Below are 25007 nucleotides of genomic sequence, written 5' to 3'. Positions count from 1 at the left end.
ATTTACTTGAAAATGGAAATCTGTCTAAACCAACCATAAAAGAAATGGTGATTTTACATTCTGTTACTTTTGAGAGCTAAAATAACTTGAAGTGGGATCTTTAGAAAAGGTGTGTATATATATATATATATATATATATATATATATATATATATATATATATTAGTTGATGGGGTGGTTCTGTCAGATTTAAGTTTGTGCTATACAACAGTGTGTTCTGAAGGGGCATTTTTTTGCAAATTTGACAACTTTTATTATAGCATTGTTAGAATTTTGCTTTTTGTGATACCTGGAACACAACTGAGTTGTTACAGGACTAGGTAAGTAGCAGGCAATGTATTTGCAGTTGCATTGGTGATAATTCAATAAAAATGCTACTTTATCATTTTCAGTTTTCCATTTATATATGGAAATAAACCATATTGACATCTTCAATTACAAATATTAAACATCTCATCTTAATCTTGTATATAGTCGTCAGTCAAACATTACATAGATCATTCAATGCTTGCCTTCCATTTCATCTAAATTCTTCTCTAAAACATTATGCATGTATTCCCAGAATTCCATTTTTTCTGTGATTTGCTCCTACCCTTTTCTAAAGATCCCACTTAGTTCTTTTATCTCTGTTACTATATTCATTACTACTAGTAAAGTTGATTTAGGCTTTGATTTCCATTTTCTAGTAATTACTTTTTTTTTTTAGCAAACAATAGAATTAAACTCAGCAAGGCCTTACTATGTCTGTGCAGTTCGGGGTCTGTATCACAGCTCAAAAAATTTCCTTAGTTGCACCAATTTACTCACGCAGTATGTCTGACAGAGTAGTCTGCTGGGAATTTTTCAAGTCTGCCAACTGATTGCTTTCCCAAAAAATGTTCCCAGTTACTACTTTCTTCCCCATCACACCTTCAACATTTGCTAGCCACCTGAGGAAAAAATTCTTTTGAGTCTACTATGGGTACAAAAATACCTATGCAAACACTTCCAAGCAAGGATCCTAAATCTTTTAAGGCTTTGTTGCATAATTGAGAGCAATGCATATACCCTCCCATTGTTTATGAATTGCTCATCTAGTCTCTCTTCCCAGTCCTTTCTAACCTCCTATGATTACTATAGTTATCGACCAATATTGTATGCCATTGATATCCACAGCTTCTCTTCTGGTTGATTAAAATATGCTTGACCTGTGTATAAAACTACAGACTAAAACAAATTTCTTGTCATTCAAATCCATAAAAGAGCTTCTGGTTTCTCAGTATTTATCGTATCTTCTGTTTAGTCTATTCCCACATATGCTTAGCTAACGTTGTCGCCTCACAGCAAGAGGTTCTCCGGTTCGATTCTCTGCTGGGGTGCCTGTGTTCTGGTGTTGCATGCATGTTCTCTGTGTGTTTGGGTTTTCCTCCGGGTACTCCGGTTTCCTCCCACATTCCAAAGACATGCATCTGGAGCATTTCTCCCCGGGCCTTCACTGAAAACAGGCTCTGTGGAACCTAGTCGGACTTTCCCGGTCAACAAATGATAAATAAAATAAATAAAATAATAAAATAAAGTACCTTTTATCCTGTCCCCATAAATATGGATACTGCTTAACCAATTTTTGTGTAGGTACGTAGTTTACAGCCATTACTTTTGTTTGATCTTTAATCTTGTCTTTATCCTGTTCCCATAAATATGGATACTGCTGAACCAATTTGTGTGTAGGTACGTAGTTTACAGCCATTGCTTTTGTTTGATCTTTAATCTTGTATCCTAAAAGACGTGAAACTATCTCAGAATGTTCACATCACTTGAAATATCCTTTTTTTTGGTTTTATGGGTATAAATTATTTGCAAATTGACCACTTTTCTTGATTACCATACCAATTATATCTTTGAATTTGAGCCCATTGTTTTCTTTGCCAGTGATTCTAAATATAATGCAATTATTTGCTAAGTTTTTCTGCATAGCCACCTATTTTGAGCATTTTCTGGCTTGTTAAACTTGATTTCTGCATTAGTAACTGTATTTAGAGCACAACCTAGAGCTGTTTACTGAATTTCCTGTTTGCACTTATTTTTAAAATCGTTTTTTTCTCAAAACTTGCATTTTATCTGTCTTTGGCCTAGCACTCTTGTGTGGGGTCATTTACTGCACTGTTATAACTTGTTGATACTTGTTAACCTCTGCTATCTCTGAAAAAAACAAAAAAATCTTGCCTTTTTCCCACTTTTCTGAGATTTAAAAAAGTTCAGTTACAGGCTTGCTGTTCTTGAACTGTTTGTAAGTTTCTTGGAGGCCATTTTTTGCTTGGGCTAAAGGGAAGTCTCTCTGTTGATCAGTGGCAGTGAAAAACATTGAGCAGCCTGCCTGCCCCTGTGGGAGTGGTTACTGACTTGAAACTGTAGTTTTATTGGCCATTTTGGGTCAATTCCAAACTCAGTCATCTTCCTCTCTTAAAACCTTCTTTTGCGCGGTTTTGTGCGTTTTTGTGTATAGCGCAACAGCAGGCAGCGCCACCTAATTGGGTTTAAACTATTCCTGGCTTCACAAAGTCTATTCTTCACTTTCCCTTAGAACTGCTCTATCTCTCAATTTAAACACCATATTCTCATTCTAAGGCCCTTCACTGGTTCAATTAAGTAATCCTACAAGTTAGCACTATTAAACCATAAGCACTACTTACTCTTATACTCTCTACGATTACCCTGTCCTCTATTGGTCCGTCTTAAATTCAGTTTCCCTATATTACTCTAGCATGTCCAAAGGTCAGTCAATGGTTTCCTCTCCAGTCCAGCTGGTGAATCTGGGAATTTTGAGGCAATGTTACAACTGTCTCGTGTACACGGAAAACCCTCTCCTCCTCCAAACAGGTTGAAATATATGTGAGAGATGCAACTATTTAGCCAAACTGGAGGCTGAACTCTCTCCTCTCAAAACTGGTGTAATCAATCAGGAGGAGAAGGTAACCTCACACAACACAATTCCAGTATCATAGTCCCACCACATCAGCGAACCAAACACATAAATACACAAAAACATACTCGGAGGCTCTAAATAAAAATCTACCTAAGCAACAGAGACCTCCAAAGCAGACATCCAAGCAAACGCTACCTCAAAACAAAACACGCACAGCACATAGGCCCCAAAGTCAGTGTGCCAAGCAGCGACAGCCCTTAAGGCTGAATAACATACCTGATACTCTTGTAATAGGTGACTCTATTGTCAGACACACTGACGTCCCGCTCACCAGTCTGAATAAAGAGAAGGTCACAGCTGCCTGTCGGGTGCTAGAATCTGCCACATGACGCAAGCACACTCTGGTCACTCCAAATCAAATACAAATATGACTGTCAGTGTACATGCTGGCGTGAATGACCTAAGTACCTCCCTCGACTACATGAAAACCGACATAGAGGAGCTCTCTGATCATGTAGCCCAGGCCGGTATGACCCTGACCTTGAGCAGCATCTTACCCTCACCTAGAATGATGCCACAGTATAAAGACAAAATGATCGATTTTAACAATTGGCTAAAATTTTGGTGTCATTCAAAGGGGATCCAGTGTCTGTCAGCCTGGGATGACATGCTCGACAAGCCACGTTGCTTCGCTAGGGACGGCTTGCACCTGTCACCACTGGGCTTTTGGATATTGGCAAAGGCTCTTGCCACCCCCATAGTGCCTTTTTTAGGCAAGGCTCTAAAGTCAAACCCACCCCCATAGACAGCACAAGGAACAATAAACTAAGGGTAATGCTGCTTAACGCCAGAAGTCTTAACCTCAAGATGCAAGCACTCGCTCTCCTCAGTATGGAGAACATAGATATCTGTGCAGTGACAGAAACCTGGTTCAAGGCTCCAGAGAGCACCCCAGCACTACCAGGCTATACCTTGTATCATGCTTTTTGGCCCCAAAACCCGGACCGAACCACAAAAGGAGGGGGAGTTTCCATATTTATCAAGGATATCCACACCTCCAGGTTAGTGGCATTGCAGGAAGTATCGGAGACCATCCATGTGCAACTAACAGTGGGCAAGACTGCTTTTCAGTTTATAGCATCCTACAGACCACCCTCTGTCAGGAATCCCACTCGGCTTTCCTGAAAACATTGGAGAACATGAAGATCTCTCTGAACACCATTATATTGGGCGACTTCAACTACCCAAACATTGACTGGGAGCACTACTCAAGCCCCAGAACCTTAGCCCAAAGGTTCCTGGAAATTATAAACTCAAATGCTATGGAACAACTAGTCACCACTCCCACAAGAGGGGACAACATACTAGACCTGATCATTACCAACATGGGGACTCTATGCTCCACACCAGAAGTCTATCCCTCATTGGTAAGATCAGACCATAAATTAATTTCACTGGATGTCCACATCCCGACCCCACCCCAGCCCAGAAAACCACAGTGAAAAACTTCTCAAAAGCAAACTTCTCACTTCTCAAAACCGAAGTGGAATCCTTCAAGGCCCCAGGGCCAGTGGAAACTACGGCCCAAACTGCAGAATCCTATATAAACGCATTCTACGGACATCTCCAGGAATGCATGGATCATGCTATCCCAAACAAAACCAAGACCCAATCATCCAAAGGCAGGCGTCCAATCTGGTGGACCCCTGCCATAAATAAACTGTACAACAGAAGGAGGCAGCTACTACATGATAGAGCAAAATCCCTAATAGGGAAGGCATCTCTGATCAGTACTAGCAAAAAATTATGATCCCTCATAAAATCCTCCAAGGCCAGCTTCGAGAGAAAAATTGCACAGGACACCAAAGACTATCATAAGGCTTTTTTCAGTTGTTAGGAACCTGGGATGCAACTCCCAGACTTGTTCTGAGTTGATTCTAAACGGCAAAAAATACACTGAACCCACAGACATCGCCAATATCCTGGCAGACAGGTTCAATGCAAACTTCTCCCCCCAAAAGAGCAAGTATCTATCCCGGCAGAGGGCTGCCTCCCAAACATCTCTGATGCTCAGGTGAAGGCTGCCCTCTCCAAAGCAAAAAACACTGCTTCCATGGGACCAGATGGCATCCCAAGTTGCGTCCTACATGAACTCCAAGAGGGAACTAATCCCTCAAATAAAACAGCTATACAATCTCAGCCTCACTACAGGATATGTGCCCACAGAATGGCGTACAGCAACAGTGGTCCCACTACACAAAGGTGGAGCCTCTACGGACACTGGAAATTATCGCCCCATAAGCCTGACTAGCTTAGTCTGCAAGGCTATGGAGAGGATCATCATGGAGCTCATAAACAAAGACATTGGGGACCTACAGACACTAGATCCTACCCAGTTCGGCTTTGTCAAGGGCAAATCCTGCCTTTTGAACCTGGTTGACTTCTTCGAAACCGTCACCAAAGCCATAGATGAAGGGGAAGGTAGTCCACACAGCCTATCTGGACCTTGCAAAAGGCATTTGACACAATACCCCACTCGGGCATCATAGATAAGCTATCCAGCTTAAATATACACCCCCTATGTCACAAGATGGGTCGCAAACTGGCTCAGACAGAACCCACAGTGTGAGAGTTGCTGGAGCCACGTCAGACTCGAAACCGGTCACAAGTGGCGGCCCACAGAGTTCTGTCCTGGGACCACTCTTGTTCGGTATATACTTTTCCGAGGTACAGGCAAACGTGGGAGGACTATGACTCACCAAGTTCGCAGACTACTGCAAACTGGGCGCCATAATCGAGTCTCCAGCTGACACCAACATCCTTCAAAAAGGTCTGAGACAGATAACTGGTGCCAGTGCCATGGTTTAAAGCTAAATGCCAAAAAATGTATAGTCATGCCCTTTGGCAAAAACAGTGCCCACAAATTACCACATAGGCGGAAACCCATTAAGTACAGAGAAAGTTATTGGAGACCTGAGGACCCAAGTTCATAGGTTCATAGGTTCATAGGTTTATACTAGGCTATCTGCCCAAAGGCATTTATAAGCACCCATTAAAAAGTTGTCTAGCTATCCACCTTATATGAAAAAGCAATACCCCACCTATTTGTTGTGCCTCTGTCCAGCAGTGACACAGATCTCCGATTCAATCTTGAGACTCCCATCCGCGGTCAAGATTTCTTGAACAGAGCAGGAGAAGGATGAGGATGGATCCTCACATGGATATCTCTCTGAGTCTGAGCCATAATATCCATCTGAGTGATAAATCCTTCTAATCAGCACCGCCTTGGTTTGGTTTAAACTTTTGGAAGTGGTGGTGATTCTGACGGAGTGGTTGGATTAACAGTTTGACACCATTAATTCCAGGTTCATACGTCAATTTCTGAGCAGACGGTGGCGATTGAAGGGAAAGCTGAGTTTTCATAGATATAGCAGGGTTTTTTCTTTCCTCTTATCCTTTTGAGGAACTTTTTCCTCCACTTTGTTGAGGAAAGCATTGGGTCAGGCTGCTGCAGATGATGGGGGGAGTACATGCCACCTGAGGGCATGATTATTGGGGTGATATGGGGAGAATTACAGTCACTAGGAATGATGACCCTTCATGATCAGGTGGGCAATTTCATTCATCTTTTCAGGGCGCGGTAGAACTTCTGTCTAAAGAAAGGTGTGTGTGCTGTGGCTGGGTCCCAGGTCCCCTGATGACCTCTTCTGTGCTTGGTGGATTGCCACACATATGGTAGCTTGGGTTACCCTGTTTTTCCGGCGTGGTATGACTATACATTTTTTGGCGTTTAACTTCAGGCCATGGCATGGTTGATAGCAATCTCTCCTTTGAAAACCACATGGCCAAAGTAGTTAGAAAGATCTTCTACATAGCCCACCTTATCACGAAGGGTTTCACATCTAGATCAAGAGAGGTAATCGTGCCCCTTTATTCATCCCTCATCAGGCTCATCATAGAATGCAATGCCCCTTTTGGGATGTACCTTACCAGACACCTGCAGCAATTAGAAAGACCCCAAAAGTATCTTACCAAGAGGATCAAGGGTCTCAAACAGGTGCCATATGCTGCTCGGTTAAAAAAACTCCAGCTCTACTCAGTTGCATACCGCCTACTTCGAGGCGATCTATGCCTGACATACAAAGTTATGTCAAATCCAGAATTAATGGACATGCTCCACCTCAGTAAATCTAAATCCCTTAGAGCCACACGCTCGAGGGACTTGAACCTCAGCACAGAAATAAATAGAACTTGCTGGAGGGACAGGTTCATAACCCAGAGGCTCCCTTCGCTCTGGAATAGAATTCCAGTTCATGTGAGGCAGAGCACCTCACTGAATCTCTTCAAGAAGAATCTCTATAGGTGGATGGGGGATCGTAGGTTTGTCCCAGGGATTACTCCCGTGTCACTATTAGACAGAGGCACAGTAAACTAAACCTTAAAAAGGGCAAAGTATACTCAAATCAAGGGGTGGCGTTATAAGATTATAATTGCCCCAGGGCAGATAGCTTAGTATGAACCTATGAACCTATAAAGGGGGAAGAGGAACACCCCTGCCTAGTTTTTCTGGCCAAACTCAGAGAAGACCGCCACTTAAATATTTCCCACTGATCCCTCATATGTACTTCTAAGTTAGCCTTATTGTATCAGGGAATGTAAATTCTTCCACTGCCCTACTCATACAATCCCAGGATACTCTATCAAATGCTTTCTCTGCATCGAGACCCACAAACAATAGTATTTTCATGTATTCTGCTTCCCTCTGGATCATTGTTTTATTAATGTCAGATGTTTGCCTCCCCTCCACAAAACCACACTGTGACCCATACCTATCAATTGTGGCAGCATCTATGCAATTCTTTTAGCCATTACAGACCAACACTTTATAATCATGGTTTAGAATTGAAATGGCTCTCTGAAGCTGGATCTGGATATTTTATAGAATTCTTAAGATGTGTAGATTTTCTACATCTGAAAGTTTCTGCTACTTTGTTACATCTGTTCAAGCTGCAGTATTAAGAATTCAGAATGTAACTTTAGTGAATAAATGTGAAATTACAAAGCCTCCAATCATGTGTGAAATTTGGCTTTGCAAGAAGTGTCTGAGAAAGACTGGCCCTTTGTTGACTTAAATTTGCAGATGGAGTGTAAAGCATATACCCCATTTTGTTAATATTTTGAAGGACACTAAGTGTGGGAAAAGTAAATAAAACCTTGTTAATATTTGTATAAACCATTTCATTATTTAAACTGTGTGCTTCTATAGTAAAGCAGTTGTATAGTATATGTAGTCCGGGGTAGTTTAATTGTGGGGGTGGGTTTTCAGTGATTGCATTTGATAAAGATGTTAAAGCAAACAAGTACTTAGTTTTAAGAAATGTAAAAAGATAAAGGCAGGGCAAAAGCCAGTTTAAGTTAATATGCTATAATGGGCTGTTGGGGTGAAAGGTACATGGATTAATGTCGTCTTGAAATGTCTCTCCTTTCTTTTGCAAATGTGAATGTGTGGGTTAATGCCCATATCTTAATCAAAAGAATTTAATGCAAGCATGTAGGCTTGAAAACAGAGATTCTGATGAAAGCCACAAAAAGTGCTAAGTTTCTTGCATATGGAATGATGGTGGCTGTTTTCCCTTTAGCAAAAATTCATTGGGGGGGGGGTCCAGAAGTGTGCAGGTGAAGGCAATTGTACAGTCTGTTCTATTCAGAGTGAAATTTACAAAGATTCCTTCCTGCATCTGCAGTATTTGTTTTCCCATTGCTGACTGTTTTTCCATTGAGATGAGTTGTTTGCAGGTGCAAGCAATTAATTGAGAGTTTTGAGCATTCTTTGCTGAGGGAAGTGAACAATTTAAAGGTACTGGGGCAAGCATTTCAGTAAAAAATAACATTTAAAATTATTGGAGGTGAATAAGAGAAATCAACTTCCTCAGTGGCTTGCATTTAATAGAGCAGTGTACAAACAATTTAGTTTTATTTAAACATAGCTAGTGCAGTTTTTTCTTCAGTTAGAATCTTCGTTTGCACATTTGTTTAATAGTTTATAGGGGTGTTCTGAAAATGTATTTAGTTTTTTGTTTGAGTGTGTTCATTAAAACAAAGTCTAAAAATGTGACGGGTTCAAATGAAAATAAGAAATAACTGTATAAAACAGCCTGACAAATGTTAGTTTGTGCAAGAAACACCAACATTTGAAATACACATTTCAAAACAGCTAGCACGTATTATAGATGGGAACAATAATGGCCATGCTATCCATATTATCTTGGAATGTAACTGGCCTTGCAGGTATAGAGGAAAGGTTAAGTGTTGAATTATGTTAATAAATGCATAGTGCAAATAACTGTGCTGCAGGGGACACATTTTGAAAGAGATGAGCCTGTGAATTTGGTAAGGGATTTCAGGATGGATACTCGTAGGTTCATAAGTACTAGGCTAGCTGCCCTTACAGATGATTTCTCTTTGTGCTCAAAATAACCTATTCCATAGATTGGCCATATCCATCCCATGGTCAGTAATTAATTCCTCTAATGAGAATAACTGGGATCATAGTAGTGGAGACTTTACGGGGACCCATGCATGGGGCAAAGCATTTAGAAGCTGTGCCCATTAGTAGAATTGTGAAAGAGTAATAGGGGAGGTAATAGTTCAGCATATCGAGGACAAAGGAAAAGGGACTAGATTATACTAATTGGAGTTCCAATGATATAAAAGGGGAAAATGATTATAATGGTAGATATGTGGTAGAAGGGTGCTACTGGTAAGGGTGGAAGATTATGCTGACATGTATTTATATTCCACAAGAAACTGCTGCTGTGGTGCTTAAGAAAATTTTGGGGAAAAATTATCTTTTTAGCAGGGAATATTATTTATAGGTGGGGCTGTAACTTGGTCTGTAATAGTGAGGATGTATCTAGGGGAATCTAGATGGGGAACAATAACAAGGGTAGATTTCTGAAGAAATGTATGAAATTGTTTGGTATGGACAATATGAATTCAGTAGTTAGCAGTAACCCAACTTGCGCATTATTCCCCAGTGTACAATAACTGGGTTAAATAAACTACACAGAAATTATATTCCACAGAAACCTGTATTTAATTGAAAGCTTTAACATATCCAATAAGTTCAAATCAAGCACCAATAAAATTGAAGTTAAAAAGGCAGGTTAATAAAGTAAAAATGAGATGCTGGTGTTTTCCTTTCTACCTGAGGAATTTAAAGAATGGGTAGTGGAAGTTATTTGAGAGCTATTAGGGAAGATATAATTTTTTGAGAGGTTATAGCTAGTGAGTGGGATAAAATGAGAATGGAGTTGAAAAATAGGATAGAAATAAAAGAAAAAGGACTGTTAAGTAATAGGAATTGAGAAGCTGACAAAGGTTAAAGTATTGCAGAATAAGGGGAATATCACTGAAAGTGGCTGCACAACTACAGAGTGCTAAAGAGAAAATTAGGAATATCTGAATATGCATGAGAGTTGCTGTTGAGCGACTTAACTCCAGAGCACAAAAATGTTTAGCACAGTGACTTGGGCAAAAGAAAGTAGAAAGGGTTGTTTCCAAACTTAGAGACCCTATAACAAAAAAAGTAACCAGAGATTCTGTAGTGGTATTAGAGATATTTAGGAAATTTTATGAAATGTGTGTAAAGCATAGAAATGTGGAAATCAAGAAAGAGCACAAATGGAAATATTTATAAAAGAGCTAAAGTATGCTAGGGTTGGAGGTAACTGAGGCTCACCAGTTAAAATGGGAGGAGACTAGATAAAAATGGGGTAGTGTAGTCAATTTCCTGTAAAATCTCCAGGAACAGATGTTATCCCTGTGGAAGTTTGGTAGAGAGGAGGAAGAAAGTGATAAAGATCTGGAAAGTTTTCTTTAACGGTAGTTTAATAGGATAGGAAGCAAAAACAACTTTGAAGAAAGCTGTGAGGGCTGTAATGCCTAAGGATGGTAAAGGCCCATCAGATCCAGCTTTATGTAGACTGATGACAATTTTAAACCATGATTTATAAATTGTTTGCACTAGTTAAATGAATGGAAAAGGTGGTGCCAGAATTGATGGGTATGGATCATTGTGATTTTTAGGAGAAGCGAGCATTTGACAACATTAAGGGAACAATGATGATTCAGAGGGAAGCAGAATGTAAGGAAATACTGCTGCTGTTGGTGGGTCTTGATGTAGAGAAATATTTGACAGAGTAAGGTGAAATTCTGTGAATAGGAAAGTGGAAGCATTTGTATTTCCTGATCCAATAAGGAAGATACGTCAAGGATCTGAGGCAAGAATTAAAGTGGGAGGCTTCCCACTCTTTTATTATGTAGACATAGACATTTTATAATAATTTAAAACTGAAATGGGCCGACATGAAGCTGGATTTGATGGGTTATTAACATCTTTAGGTATTGGAGCCACCACAGTTTTTCCAGGATGTTGGTGATTCCCCTCCTTATAGTACTGTTAAAAAAAAACTTCCAGATCCTTCCCTCCTAGCTTCCAAACAACATACAGTTCTAATACATTTGTAAAACAAGCATCTTTTATAAATCGTGTTGATATTCACAAATGACATATACTTATTTACAAAATTCCAGCTAGCTGGGCTGGCAGTATCTCCTTTCATCACCCCCCCCCCCCTTGCTGACTCAAGCTAGTTTTTCAAGTGACCCTGGAGAAATGTTGCTTGAGAGGGATGAGCCTGTCTGGGAATACCTTACCCCATTCCCTGTCTTGAGAGCTCAGCTCCCTTTGCATTGATGACCCCAGTACAGTGCTGCACTGTTATCATATGCCTGCAACTCTAGGCTCCACCATAGTAACCTGGGATTTTGCTGGATGGCTCCCTGTAGGCATAGATCCCCCTCAAACTCCTCCTGCCTTCTACTGCGAATACTTAGCACTAGGGCCTCCCTGTTATGGTGAGGTTTCATGGAGTTAACATGGTGCAATTTTTGCCTTTGCTTCCTGCATAGCCATTCTACCTTGTAGTTTACAGCACTGACCTTCCTTACCACTTTGAAGGGTCCCTCCCAAGCAATCCTGCAGCTTGTCTGACTGGGATGAGAACTATAACCTGCTGACCCACAGCATACTCTGTAGCTCAAGCATTCCTGTCATACCACACATTTTTCAGCTGTTGGGCTTCTGCCAGGTTCTCCTGGGCCAAGCCCATGAGTTCACTGAGCCTTGTACTGAGGTTTAGGACATATGCCACAACCGACTCCTTGTGGGATTCACGCTCTCCCTCCCACTCATCACTAATCTGATCTAGAGGTCCCCTCACGCCATGCCCATACAGCAACTCAATGGGTGAAAAACCTGTGGATTCCTGGGGCACCTTTTTAAGCAAACAGATGTGGAAAATATTTGTCTCATTCCCTCTTAAACTGGTCTACAAATGTCCATAGCATAGTCTTTAATGTAGAGTTTAACCTCTCCACAAGGCCATTAGTCTGGGGATGGCAGGGGGTGGTCTTTAGGTGCTTCATCCCAGAGTGCTTCCACAGACAAGCCAGCAGGTATGACCTTAAGTTGGCACCTCTGTCCATATTTCTTTTGGGAAACCTACCCTGCTGAAAATCTCTAACAAATCATTTTTCACCTTCTCTGCCACAGTGGAGGACAGCCACCACCTCAGGGTATCTGGTAGCATAATCTGCTACCTCTAGGATATACTTCTTCCTTGTGGAACTTCAGGTACTCGGAGGCCCCACAGTATTCATAGCTACCCTTTGAAATGGCTTCCTAGACACAGGCAAAGGTATCAAAGGAGCTTTGGCCTCGTCTCCTGCCTTGCCTACTTTTTGGCACTGCTCACAGGTCCTGCAGTACCCCATTACATCCCTAGAAATCCCAAGCCAGTAGAAGTTCAGCATAATATGTCTCTTTGTATGGTTTATGCCCATATGTCCTGCAAAGAGAATCTCATGGGCTATGGCTAGAAGTGCAGAAGGTAAGCACTAGGTACTACCAACTGCTGTATTCTCTCAACTTCTAGCCCTCCCTCAGGGCTCCACTCTCTCTATACAGTAACCCCTTTTCCCAGTATACAGATACCTCTTTTCCTTGATAATCAGGTGCCTCCTTGGCTACCTCTCTCAAGCCCTGTAATGTAGGGTCTGAGAGCTGAGCCTGCCTCAACTCTTTGTAAACCTTCTCAGCTCTCCTTCCACAGGAAGTCTGATAATCCCCTGACAGTGGTGCCTCCCTCTCAGCCTGAAAACTACTACTCACCACTGCCCTTGCAGTCACACTGTCCAAGGGACCTTCAGTCTCTCTGCTACAGAGTAGCTCCCTCCCTGTAGTAGCCACCTCACCACCAGTCCTGGCTTCAAGTGTGTGGTCTGTCTGTGTCCCCGCAGGCTACCTAGACCCACATGCTTGTCTCCAAGCCTGACTGCGTTTAACTGCATGCATGCAAGGTACTGCGTTGTCCTGGTCTGGAATGATTTTGATATCTGCAGGGATATCCTCAAATGCACCTACTTGCTTGCTTCCTTTTCCACCCTCCAGGTCAAGATGAACCCTTGCCATTGCAGGCTTCACAATGGTTAGATCAGAGGCTGTCTTAGCAGTGGCCTGTTTCTCATCTACTAAGATAGGATATAACATCTTGTGGTAGTTTAGTACCCTTGTTTGCAGACAACTTACCACTGGCATTCTGTCATTTCTACCCACTTCTTCCCCACCTTACCTCCGTGGACATCTATATGCTACATGGCCCCACTGGTTACATTTAAAACATTTACCCCATCATCCTGACCATGTAACTGGACTAGTGGCTTCCTCTGCTACTGGCAGACTCTGTTGTGGCAGTTTAGTTGTCCATCATGGGTTCCCTTAGACCCATGAGCAGAACTGGGTATCCCTTTCCTGTTCAATGATGCCCTGCTTGCTAGGTATAGGTCTCTTTTTTTTCCCAACTTATCTGTGGTATTACATTCTTTGCCTGAGGACATGAGAATCTGGTTAGCAGATAAGGTGCTAAGGGCTTCTTCCCTCACCAAAAGGTCTGCCAGACCTTCAGAAGTGGTGACCTAACACCCATTCATCTAGCTATGAAAATAAGTGCTTAACTCAGCAATATAGTCGCACACATTTTCATCTGCCTTATGCCTGTGCTCAGGAAAGTTTTTTTTGTATAAGCTTTAGGTGTTAACTTAAAGCATTCCAATAAACAATTTTAATGGTATAATTTAAGCAATCAGTATCGGACAATTTAGAAACAGCAGTTCCAGCTTTACCATGGAGTAATGGTGTCAGGAGCCGTCCCCAGAGCCCTTGGCCAACATTATACTGTTTACAAACCCTTTCAAACATGTGAATAAAACTATTAAAATTCTCTAAATTATGGAAGATATTTACTGACCTTTATTGCTTCTGGTGTTCGGCTAGTCTTTTCCCCATTACCTTCATGACCCCGGCAAAGAGTCCGCATCTACTTTTCATGTTGCCTCTTACTGTCATTATCTTCTGGTTCCAGATGTCTGCTGATTCTGCTTTGACCTCCAAATGCAGCAGTCTCTCCACTGATTCTGTTTCCAAACATATTTAACTTCCAGTTAGTCTCGAACTCAAGATGGATTTTTAAGTTCTCTGAGGCAAAGTTGAACTGTTCATTTTCTGAGAGTTGTACATCCACAAGGCCAGTGCGGTTGTCCTGGTTGCTGGTCTGCAATGCAGCTGTGACTAAGGCTGCAAACATTTCTGCTTCAGTCAGGTTTGCATGCACTAGTTCTTTGTCTTGGCACATCTCCGCCAACTGGCTTCTTGTCAGCTTGCCATGATCCTCTGCTGACCACCTTGCCTGCTCTCCCTGACTAAGCTAAGAAAAAAATAAATAAAATTATTGTGATATGAAACTGTATTGTGTGGCTGCTTGAGAGTACAAACACCTTTTTTAGTGACCACTGATTATAGGCTACAGGAATTCAATATCCACATCACTGAATCGTGATGTGGTGATCCCACCACTGCCACCAATAATGTGATGACCTACCACTGGACCAGTAATCAATGAGCCTCAATCCTCACCACTGGCACCAGCGGGGGACGTATACTGGGATGATTAAAGGTACACACAGTATTTCCAGATGCAGCTTTCTGCATCAAGTGTTATTTCCATTAAGAGCACACAGACCACAGTCAGTCCGGGACTGGTTTCTTACTCTTTCTCCTGATCCCCCCCAGTAAGACTTCCCACGGGCGCAGCTATAGAGTTGAGATCTCCATTGGCCAAGCCAAGACCTCAAGCTCCCTCTGTCCAACCAGTGTTTCATGTCCCTGCCCAAGCAGCTGACACACCCTTGGAGGTTTGATATATGTGTGTGCGTGTGCGTGTGTGTGCATGTGCGTGTGTGTGTGTGTGTGTGTGTGTGTGTGTGTGTGTGTGTGTGTGTGTGTGTGTGTGTGTGTGTGTGTATATATATATATGTGTGTGTATATATATATATATATATACACACACACACACACACACACACCTGAGAAAGGCTGGCACTGGTTTACTAGCAATGCCTCCTTTTGCCCAGACTATAAGGTAGTTATTACTGCCACCAGCCAACTCCTTTTCAACTACTTTAAGGCCCTTAAGGGATATCCAATCTTAATATGTAATAGTAATACAAATGGTAGTTTGACCAAGAGCAAGGTTATTAGGAGTAACTCAATGTCACCAAATATGCAAGTATTCTCAAAACTTAAATATGTCTCTCAAAGATCAGCCACAATGAAGAGTTTAAATATATGTAGTAATAAAGAAAAGAACAAGAAGATACCTTGTCTATACCCAGTGACATCAGAGTTCAAAACCCTAGAAAATATTTAAAACAACATTGCAGGACAGTCTCAAATCAAAAATATCTAAGCTAAGCTTTGCAATATTCCTGACTATATCCGAGAAATGTACTGTTCCCTAGAAACTTCATCTGAGCAAGGCAAATGTGAATGGTTCTTGTAGTTGTCGGTCCAAAACAGAATACAGAATTCTCTGTGACTTTTAAAATTAATATCTCAAATATTACTGCTGGGATAGCTTGCAGAATGACCATTTGTTGTTGTCTAACTGTATCCCAGTCGAAATCCACAATGCTGGAAGCTAGCAGTATTTAGCATCTACCTGTGAAAATATTTAGACATCAGATATCTGGCAGATGCTGGAAGTCATAAAACAATTCCATTCCCTCACATTTCAAGACTAGTATTTATTTTACCCTAGGGAGAATGCAGAAAGCTTTTCTGCACAGATTCTGTAGCTCATTGAAAACTTAAAGATGCCATATTTTTATGGCCTAGCCATAAAGTAATTAAATTTTTTTCTAAAATTTACTTGACTGATGGTAACCTCCTGTATCCCAGTTTCACTGTTAAAATACATGCATTTAAACAGTTAATAGTGCATGTACATTTCTGTTCTCTTCCAGCAGGGTGCACTGTGGGTATATCCTTAAGCTCAGTACTTTACAAAATAACTTAACATACACTTGTGTACCAACAGTTTGATATACATATGACTTACAGTTCTAATACATTCGTAACACAAGCATCTTATATAAATCATGTTGATATTCACAAATGATGTATAATTTACAAAATTCCAGATAGCTGTGTTGGTAGTATCTCCTTTCATCACACTAACAATTTTATGTTAAATAATGTTTGGAGTGGCCACTAACAGAGTACAAAATAACTGTATTTAATGTTATTGTTTATAGTAGTCCGTCCAAGCTAGGAAAGATGTGCAGCAGGTAAAGGTGATAAAGGATAATGAGGGAAACATACTTACAAGTGAGGAGAGTGTGTTGAGCAGATGGAAAGAGTACTTTGAGGGGTTGATGAATGAAGAAAATGAGAGGGAGAGAAGGTTGGATGATGTGGGGATAGTGAACCATATGAAGTGCAATGGATTAGCAAGGAGGAAGTAAGGATAGCTATGAAGAGGATGAAGAATGGAAAGGCTATTGGTCCAGATAACATACCTGTGGAAGCATGGAGGTGTTTAGGTGAAATGGCAGTGGAGTTTTTAACCAGATTGTTTAATGAAATTTTGGAAAGTGAGAGGATGCCTGAGGAATGGATCATGTTTTGGTACCGATTTTTAAGAATAAGGGTGATGTGCAGAGCTGTAGTAACTACAGAGGGATTAAATTGATCAGTCACAACATGAAGTTATGGGAAAGAGTAGTGGAAGCTAGGTTAAGAGGGGACGTGATGATTAGTGATCAGCAGTATGGTTTCATGCCGGGAAAGAGCACTACAGATGCGATGTTTGCTCTGAGAGTGTTGAAGTACAGAGAAGGTCAGGAGGAGTTGCATTGTGTTTTTATAGACTTAAAGCATATGACAGGGTGCCTAGAGAGGAGTTGTATTGTAAGAGGAAGTAGGGAGTGTCAGAGAAGTATGTAAGAGTGGTACAGAATATGTACGAGGGAAGTGTAACAGCGGTAAGGTCTGTGGTGGGAGTGACGGATGCTTTAAGGTGGAGGTGGGATTACATCGAGGATCAGCTCTGAGCTCTTTCTTATTTGCAATGGTGATGGACAGGTTGACAGACGAGATCAGACAGGAAGTCCCTGTGGACTATGATGTTTGCAGATGACATTGTAATCTGTAGTGAGAGTAAGGGACAAGTGGAGGAGACCCTGGAGAGGTGGAGATATGCTCTAGAGAGAAGAGGAATGAAGGTCAGCAGGACTAAGACAGAATATATGTGTGTGAATGAGAGGGGATGATAGAGGAATAGTGAGGATGCAAGGAGTAGAGGTGGTGAAGGTGGATGGGTTTAAATACTTCTGATCAATAGTTCAGAGTAGTGGTGAGTGTGGAAGAGAGGTGAAGAGTGCAGGCAGGATGGAGTGGATGGAGAAGAGTGTCAGGAGTGATTTGTGACAGACTAGTATTAGTAAGAGTGAAAGGGAAGGTCTACAAGAGGGTAGTGAGACCAGCTATGTGATATGGGTTGGAGACAGTGGCATTGAGAAAAAGGCAGGAGTTCGAGCTGGATGTGGCAGAGTTAACGATAAGATTTGCACTGGGTGTGACGAGGGTGGACAGGATTAGGAAGAAGTATATATTAGAGGGTCAGCCCAGGTTGGAAGGTTTGGAGAAAGCCAGAGAGGCAAGATTACGTTGGTTTGGATATGTGCTGAGGAGGGATGCTGAGTATATTGGGAAAAGGATGCCAAGGATGAAGCTACCAGGTAACTGGAAAAGAGGAAGGCCTGAGATGAGGTTTATGGATGTGGTGAGAGGACATACAGGTGGTCGGTGTGACAGAGCAAGATGCAGAGGATCGGAAGAAATGGAAACAGTTGATCCGCTGCGGTGACCCCTAACGGGAACAGCCGAAAAATGATTGTTTATAGTAGTCTGTCCACTATTCTCATAAGTATTGTGATATCTGCTCTTTTCTCACTGCAAAATAGATCTTATCTTTCACAGAAAACTCAGAGTGCAGTCCAATCTAAACTGGACAGCCTAAGCCAATGCAAATCTGAATAAATGCCTCATTGTATGTGGTGTCATTGGACAGTTGACAGCTGGGCTGTAGGTGAATTTTGCAAACATTTTTTTGCAGCAGGCTTAAGTTTGTATACAGTCTGCTGTATGCTCAAGTACATATTGTGGATATGTTGTTGAAAGCGGTCTTCATCTTACCAAATAAACTGTCATTAACCAAGTAACACAAGTTTCTCAAAAGTTACAAAATGAGGATGGGAATAGTTGGATTTTGTTGCAAGTGGAAGGATCTCACTTGGCATTCTCCACCTAAGCAGGCATCTCTTGTATTCAGCAGTATTAAGACGACAGAGTGTTTAAGCTTGGCAGTCTTGGTTGTCATAGCTTGGCTAATGAGCAGTGAATTTTCTATTTGATGCCCATATGCAGACTATTCATTCAAACAAGCGTATTTGGAAAGAGAGGATGGTGGTGGCAAAGCTGAGATAGTATTTTCAATTCCAGTGGGAAGAACAGCTAGTCTTCTGTTCAGATCAGACTCCTTTTTGAAAAGTGTGCTCAGACTGATTAAATTAATAGTGTACTTTAACACAGAACTGTTGAATTTGTATGCAGTGCCCTAGAAAGCCTGCTATTCAAGGAATGTAGGGACGCACAATTTTGCATTTAGCTGCCCAGATAAGACACTTACTTGGCGCCTTACTTTAAAATGCCTCATTGTTATGTATTTGAACACTTCGCAAAGTTCCATTTTTTTTTTAATAAATGCAGTACCGAAGTAAATGAAATCTGTCTTGCCAGTGTAGGTGCAAGCAGTAATCCTTTATTATATATGCTGCAGGATCTTTGAATTGGGCTTGTATTACATTTCATTTAATCAAAAAAAATATTGTAAGCTTCTGGATTGGGAGGGAGTGCATGCCTATGTAGGTGCTTTTTGGGAAGTACTTCTTAAATGTGCATTAGTTGGACTGCAGTGCTATGTCATTGTGGCCCTTGCAATGCTGCACCACTTGCTGAGGACGAAGTGCACTTCAGTTTGCATATTTCATTTTTTTTCACTTTTTTTGTAGCACAAGCATCCTTCTCCCAAAAGACCCAGAAGTCTAAGAATTTATGAATCTCATGTTGGAATTGCTTCTCCTGAAGGAAAAATAGCTTCCTATAAAAATTTTACAGACCATGTACTTCCTAGAATAAAGGATCTTGGTAAGTGGTACTTGACAGTCTTTTAAATGTTTTCTTAATCTATAAATGTTTTCTTAATATTGAGAGGCTTAGAAATAGGTAGTCTTTAAATTTCAGTAAAGAAAAATCCCTGTGTAAGGACAGTCTAAATTCTCAAAATATTGAGTAAATAGCCAATTTGAGATGTCATGTTGAATAAAATAGCATGCTGGTCCTTGAAAGAAACAAATATGCTTTACAATCTGAAATTATTGCACTTTGTACATCTAGTGTTTATAGTATTGTTTTTGAAATGGTGTCTACTACTTTGAAAGACCAGAGCAAAATAGTCTGAGGTTCTCACTAGAGTGTCCTAATCCTTTTTAAGGTTGAGATAACTGATCATATCCTAGTCATTATGTTGGAAGAGGTTTCACATTGTCCTTTTTAAATGATCAGTCATTTGCTACTTAAAAAAAAAAAAAAAAACTCGCCTGGGAAATGTACTGAAATGTATTATCTCACTTCAGTTAAAGTTTTGAAAGGCTTTAGGTGTGTAATTTATTATAATAAAATATTTGGGGCATAGTTGAGATCGTAAATTTTTCTCTAGGGTAGTAGGGGATAGGGAAGTCATAAAAACCTAGCAAGAAGTACTTTTGCTTAATTTATAAGCACAATGTATTTTTCAAAGCAGTGACAAGCTCACTGTTTATTTAACAGCTTTTGATTAGAAACCCTATTAGAACACACACATTTATTTTTTCTCTGCTGAACCTCTCTTGCTCCCCAGGAGGCCATTGTTCATAATGAAAGCATTTAGAAACGTCAAGTGCTTCTTGACTACAGATTTACCAGATACAGATCCCAAAGGAAAATCCCAGCGTACCAGCAAATAGTGACAAATTGCAAACCAAAAATAGCATGCATACCTAATGTGATATAGCATAATTAATCCTTTTCATCAAGGATGTAAGGATATGTTTAACATTTCTTTAGTTTTTTCTGCTTAACTACTTAGTGGAAACATGTTTTGAGTTGACTGCCTTATGACAGAGTTGCTGTCATTTAATGCATTCTCTTACTCATTTTATAGAATTGAAATTTTGAATATTTTTGATGTAGCTTTCTCCTCCCATTTTTTTTTATTAAAACACTATATCTTTGTACCCGAGATGGACAAAGCACTGTCTGCAGTTACATTTTGTGAGGGCAGTGTCATTAAAGCCACTGTTTATGGTGAATAAAATGACTAAAATCTGGTATTGTCATTCTATGCTGGTACTGGAACATTTAGGCAAGGTGCTAAAATACCAAAGGTATTTTATCAAAGTTTAAAAAAGAGAAATGGTGAAGGGTACTCTAAACTGAGGGAAAAAAGTACAGCAGTGTAAGCTTTTAAGCTGAATTCAAGCTGTTAAAGGTTTTGCAGCACAATGAAGGGTACTTAGGCTGTGCTGATTAGGAAGAAACTGTCAGGTGACTTATCCATGCCTGTGAATGTTGAGATAGTAGTTTACATAAATAGAGGTGGCAAACTTGGCTGGTGAGGAGAGTTTAGCACTTGCATGTTGCCATTTAAAGAATATGCTTTACTACTTTCAGTGAGGTGGAAATGTATCTTGAAGGCTGAGTAACTAGAAGTAAGGACTGCAGCAATATCTGACAAAGGACTTAGATGTTGGGAAGGATATTCAGTTTAAGCAATTTGTCAGCTAGTATAATGACTGCATATGTTCATTTACATGCACATGTGAAAAGAATGCATGTTATTCTACAATGACAGCTTGCTATAGACTGAAATGTTCAGAACTGGGCAGTTATGAGAGGCACTGCTTTACTGACTGACAAGTGTTGCTGAAGTCAAATTGTGATGGACAAATTTGTCAGAAGAAAGTGGTGCTTGATTTTTTTAAGGAGCATTACACAAGAGACCGACAGTGTTTAGGTTTTAAAGAGACTAATCCAAAAATGTCCTGGTGTGTACTCCTCAAACAGCATATTCACGAAGGAAAAACATGTGGAAACTAGAGTATGAGCCAAGAATGCAACTTTTTTTTATTTGAAGGCCCATTTGGAGCAAAAGTAAACATTTTTTGTCCAAGTTGCAGACTTCAGACTCTGAACCATTTTCTAGCATTTTATCCAAAGCTATCCATTATGAACATAAGTATTTTGCACTTGTATTTCTTAAGAATCCTGTATTAGTTGTTACATTTCTCGCACTTTTGTAGAGTTTCAAAGTTGAACTGTTTCCACTGTTGCTATAGTACTTCATTACATTGTCTGCTAGTTTTACAGGACCTTGGTATCTAGATTGTGTAGTTCCCCTGCACTTGAGCTCTAAAACTTAAATTTTTCCATTAAGAGGGTTTTGTGACTGCTCTCTTGTGGCAGAAGTGTGTTGCAGCAAACCTATCTGAATTGAGGGCTGCCTGTTGAAAACTTATTGTGGGTTTTCCTGATTGTTCTGTAGGCCTTGCTGTTGTAAAACTTGCTTTTCTGCTTCTTTTATAAGTTCAGTATTTATGCTAGGCTGCTCTCCACGCAGGGGCAGTTAGCAGTGCCCTTTTATGCACACAGTTTCAAGTTAAAATTTCCCTTGGAATAACTATCCCTAAAACCTTCCCCAGTCCCCCTGCTGCTCTAGGAGCATCTGAGTTGTGTGCAGCGCAGCATTGCCTTGTTGGATTGCTGCAGTTCACATGGAGTGTAGCACCCATTCTTCATAATTTGGTATCATCCCAGTCCAGTTAAATCTCCCCACTCTTCTCCCTGGTTAAACCCATAGTACAAAAAATGAAACCATCCTGCCATCTCTGTGACCAGCCTGGTGGAGTTGGACATCCTGAGGCAATGTAGCAATTGTTTCATGTGCACTGATAAGCACTTAATCCTGAAACACAGTAAGAGAGAGATGTAGCTGCACTATGAAAATTCACACAACTCTCTCATACTGACAAATCAAATGACAGATTGTCAACACATGCGCATCATTTCCTTCACTAAATAAGGTCTCCACACAATCCCACATATGTGTAGGTACTCACAAATAAAACCTCAGAGGCTTCTGTGTGCTGTCCTCAGAAACCACATGCAAACAAAACCAAGTCACAACAAACCACTACATATAAAGATAAACATCAGTGTCTGCAGAAGCAAGCCCCTAATGCAAAACACCACACATTCAAGCATCTTGGTCATAGGAGACTCAGTTTTTAGAAACTTGGATGCCCTTTTCACCAAGTTGGATAAAGAGAGAGTTAGTTGCTTGTCAGGGACCAGGATTTACCAGATGACGCAGGCACTCAGTTCAGTCAACCACGAGTACCAGTGTGACTCGTAGTCCATGTTTGTGTGAATGACCCGAGACGTACCTCCCTGGACTATATGAAGACATGATGGGCCTCTCTGAATATGTGTTGCAGGCTAGTATGAGCCTTGCATTGAGCAGCATTCCACCCTCACCAAGAATGATGCCACAATGCAAACAGAAAATGATCGACTTCAATAATTGGCTTAGCTACAGGTGTCCTTCCAAGGAAATCCAGTACTTGTCAGCCTGGGACGACATGATCTACAGACCATATTGCTTTTCCAGAGGTGCTCTGCACCTGTCACTGCTAGGCTTTCAAATACTGGCCAAAGCATTAGTCACCCCCATAGTGCCTTTTTTACGTAGTGCCAAACCAACAGACCTACCAATGTAACAAATTCCTCTAATGCCAAGCTTAAGGTACTACTGCTCAATTATGGGAATCATAAGATGAAACTGCACTAGCGGAAGCTCTGCTTGCCCTGGAGAATGCTGACATTTATGCAATTAGAGATGTGGTTCAAAGATTCAGAAAGCACCCCAGCATTGCAAGGCTACGATGTCTATTGGACATTTAGACCATTTCCTATAAAGGAAAGAGTGAGTGAAGGAGGTGTTTCCATTTACATAAACAGTTACACTGATAGATTGGTCAAGCCGGATTACTCACTTGAGCTACTCCATGTAAATCTGACCACAGGTAAAATCCCCCACCATATCACTAGATACAGGTCCTCAGCCATGAACCATGAAAACCACTCTGCATACCTGAAGCTACTAGAATCACTTAGTCAGCCCAACATAATACTCACTGATGATTAACTACCCCTGTATAAGGTGGGGAATGTATATGATCACCACCATGCAGGCTCAGCAATTCCTGGACTGTATTCATTCAAAAGCTCTGGAACAGCTGGATTACACCCCCTTCAGGGGCTCAAAGGTCCTTGACACAGTACTCACAAATGTGCAGAAACATTGCTCCTCCAACAATGTAATGTCGTTATTGGTAAGATCAAATCATAAATTGGACTCCTTTGAAATAAATGTAACCGCATTACCCCATCAAACCCTAAAGAATTTTTCCAAGGCAAATTACCTTCTGTTAAGTGTAGCATAGGTCATTTTAAAGCTACCTCTAACCTTGGAAATAAGGAGGCCTCTGCCAAAGTATCCATGAATACAGTGTGCAACCACTTAAACTGCATAGAAATGCCAATACCTGACCAAACTAAACCCAGGTCTAGCAGGAAAAAGAAGCCAACCTGTTGGACTCCTAGCATAAATGGACTATACAACAAGAGGACAAAATGCTTGCCTAGAAGTAAGTGGGGAGGGTGCACAGCAGAGAAAAAAAATGCCTCATTAGTCTCAACAGACAAATTAGGGAGCTAGTCAAGTATTCAAAAGCTATATACAAGACTAAAATAGCCTCCTAAGCATAGGATAACAATAAAGCATTTTGTAGTTGTGTCCACAGTCTTAAAGGAAATACTCTGTGCTGAGTTGACTGTAGATTGCACTACCAATACTCAACCGGAAGAAAAAGCAAACCTGCTAGTTAAACTCTGGTCGGATTTCACACCCCCATCACCTCTGGTCACTCTCCGTGAAATGCTCCCTACCATTTTCTGTGCTTGTCATCACAAAATAACCGCTAATCACTGCTTTCTAAAGCTAGAAACACTGCATCAGTGGGCCCTGACTGAATCCCAGGGTGCCTGTTAAATAGCTTGAATCATGACCTAGCCCACTCACTGGATTTGTATTTAACCATGGTCTCCAGACAGGCTTTATCCCAGTAGACTGGAGGACAGCAGCAGTCATCCCTCTGCACAGGTAGGGACAGTCTACAGACCCATACATCCAACAGGCATTGTATGCAAGGCTATGAACATCTACTGTTATAAGATTTTATACAACTGTACTATGTCCTTATAATCATTGCGGCAGTATTCATTACACATGGGAGAGAGCCAATGCTTAAGAAGAAACTTGGGAGGAGGAAGCAGCAGCAGAGCCCTCTAAGAAGCCATGAGGAATGGCATCGGCAAAACCAGCTCTAGCTGTGGAGATACCATCCTACTGGTAATGTTTGGTAAAGGTATACACAGAAGCCCCGGTAGCAACTTCAAGAATAGAATTAATGTCTAAGCCTTTGAAAA

General features: G+C 40.9%; 1 protein-coding gene and 1 long non-coding RNA gene across 2 annotated transcripts in view; one reads left to right on the top strand and one right to left on the bottom strand.

Annotated features, from left to right (window-relative positions):
* The window catches only part of LOC122796589, a 32717-nt gene extending 13148 nt beyond the window's left edge, over nt 1-19569 (top strand). The window contains exon 2 of the long non-coding RNA XR_006363990.1: nt 19433-19569. This is a non-coding gene — a long non-coding RNA (uncharacterized LOC122796589). The remainder of the gene's footprint in view (nt 1-19432) is intronic.
* Nucleotides 1-25007, bottom strand: part of PHLPP1 (PH domain and leucine rich repeat protein phosphatase 1) — a 1852281-nt gene that overhangs the window by 1516004 nt on the left and 311270 nt on the right. Inside the window, 1 exon segment of the mRNA XM_044065187.1 lies at nt 2150-2176. Within this exon segment, the coding sequence (XP_043921122.1) occupies nt 2150-2176 (27 nt within the window).

Source organism: Protopterus annectens, chromosome 3.part0 (assembly GCF_019279795.1).
Source record: "Protopterus annectens isolate FY-2018-M chromosome 3.part0, PAN1.0, whole genome shotgun sequence".
In the NCBI taxonomy this organism is placed as follows: Eukaryota; Metazoa; Chordata; order Ceratodontiformes; family Protopteridae; genus Protopterus; species Protopterus annectens.
Note: the sequence above shows the minus strand (reverse complement) of the source record. Positions and strands in the feature narration are given on the sequence as shown.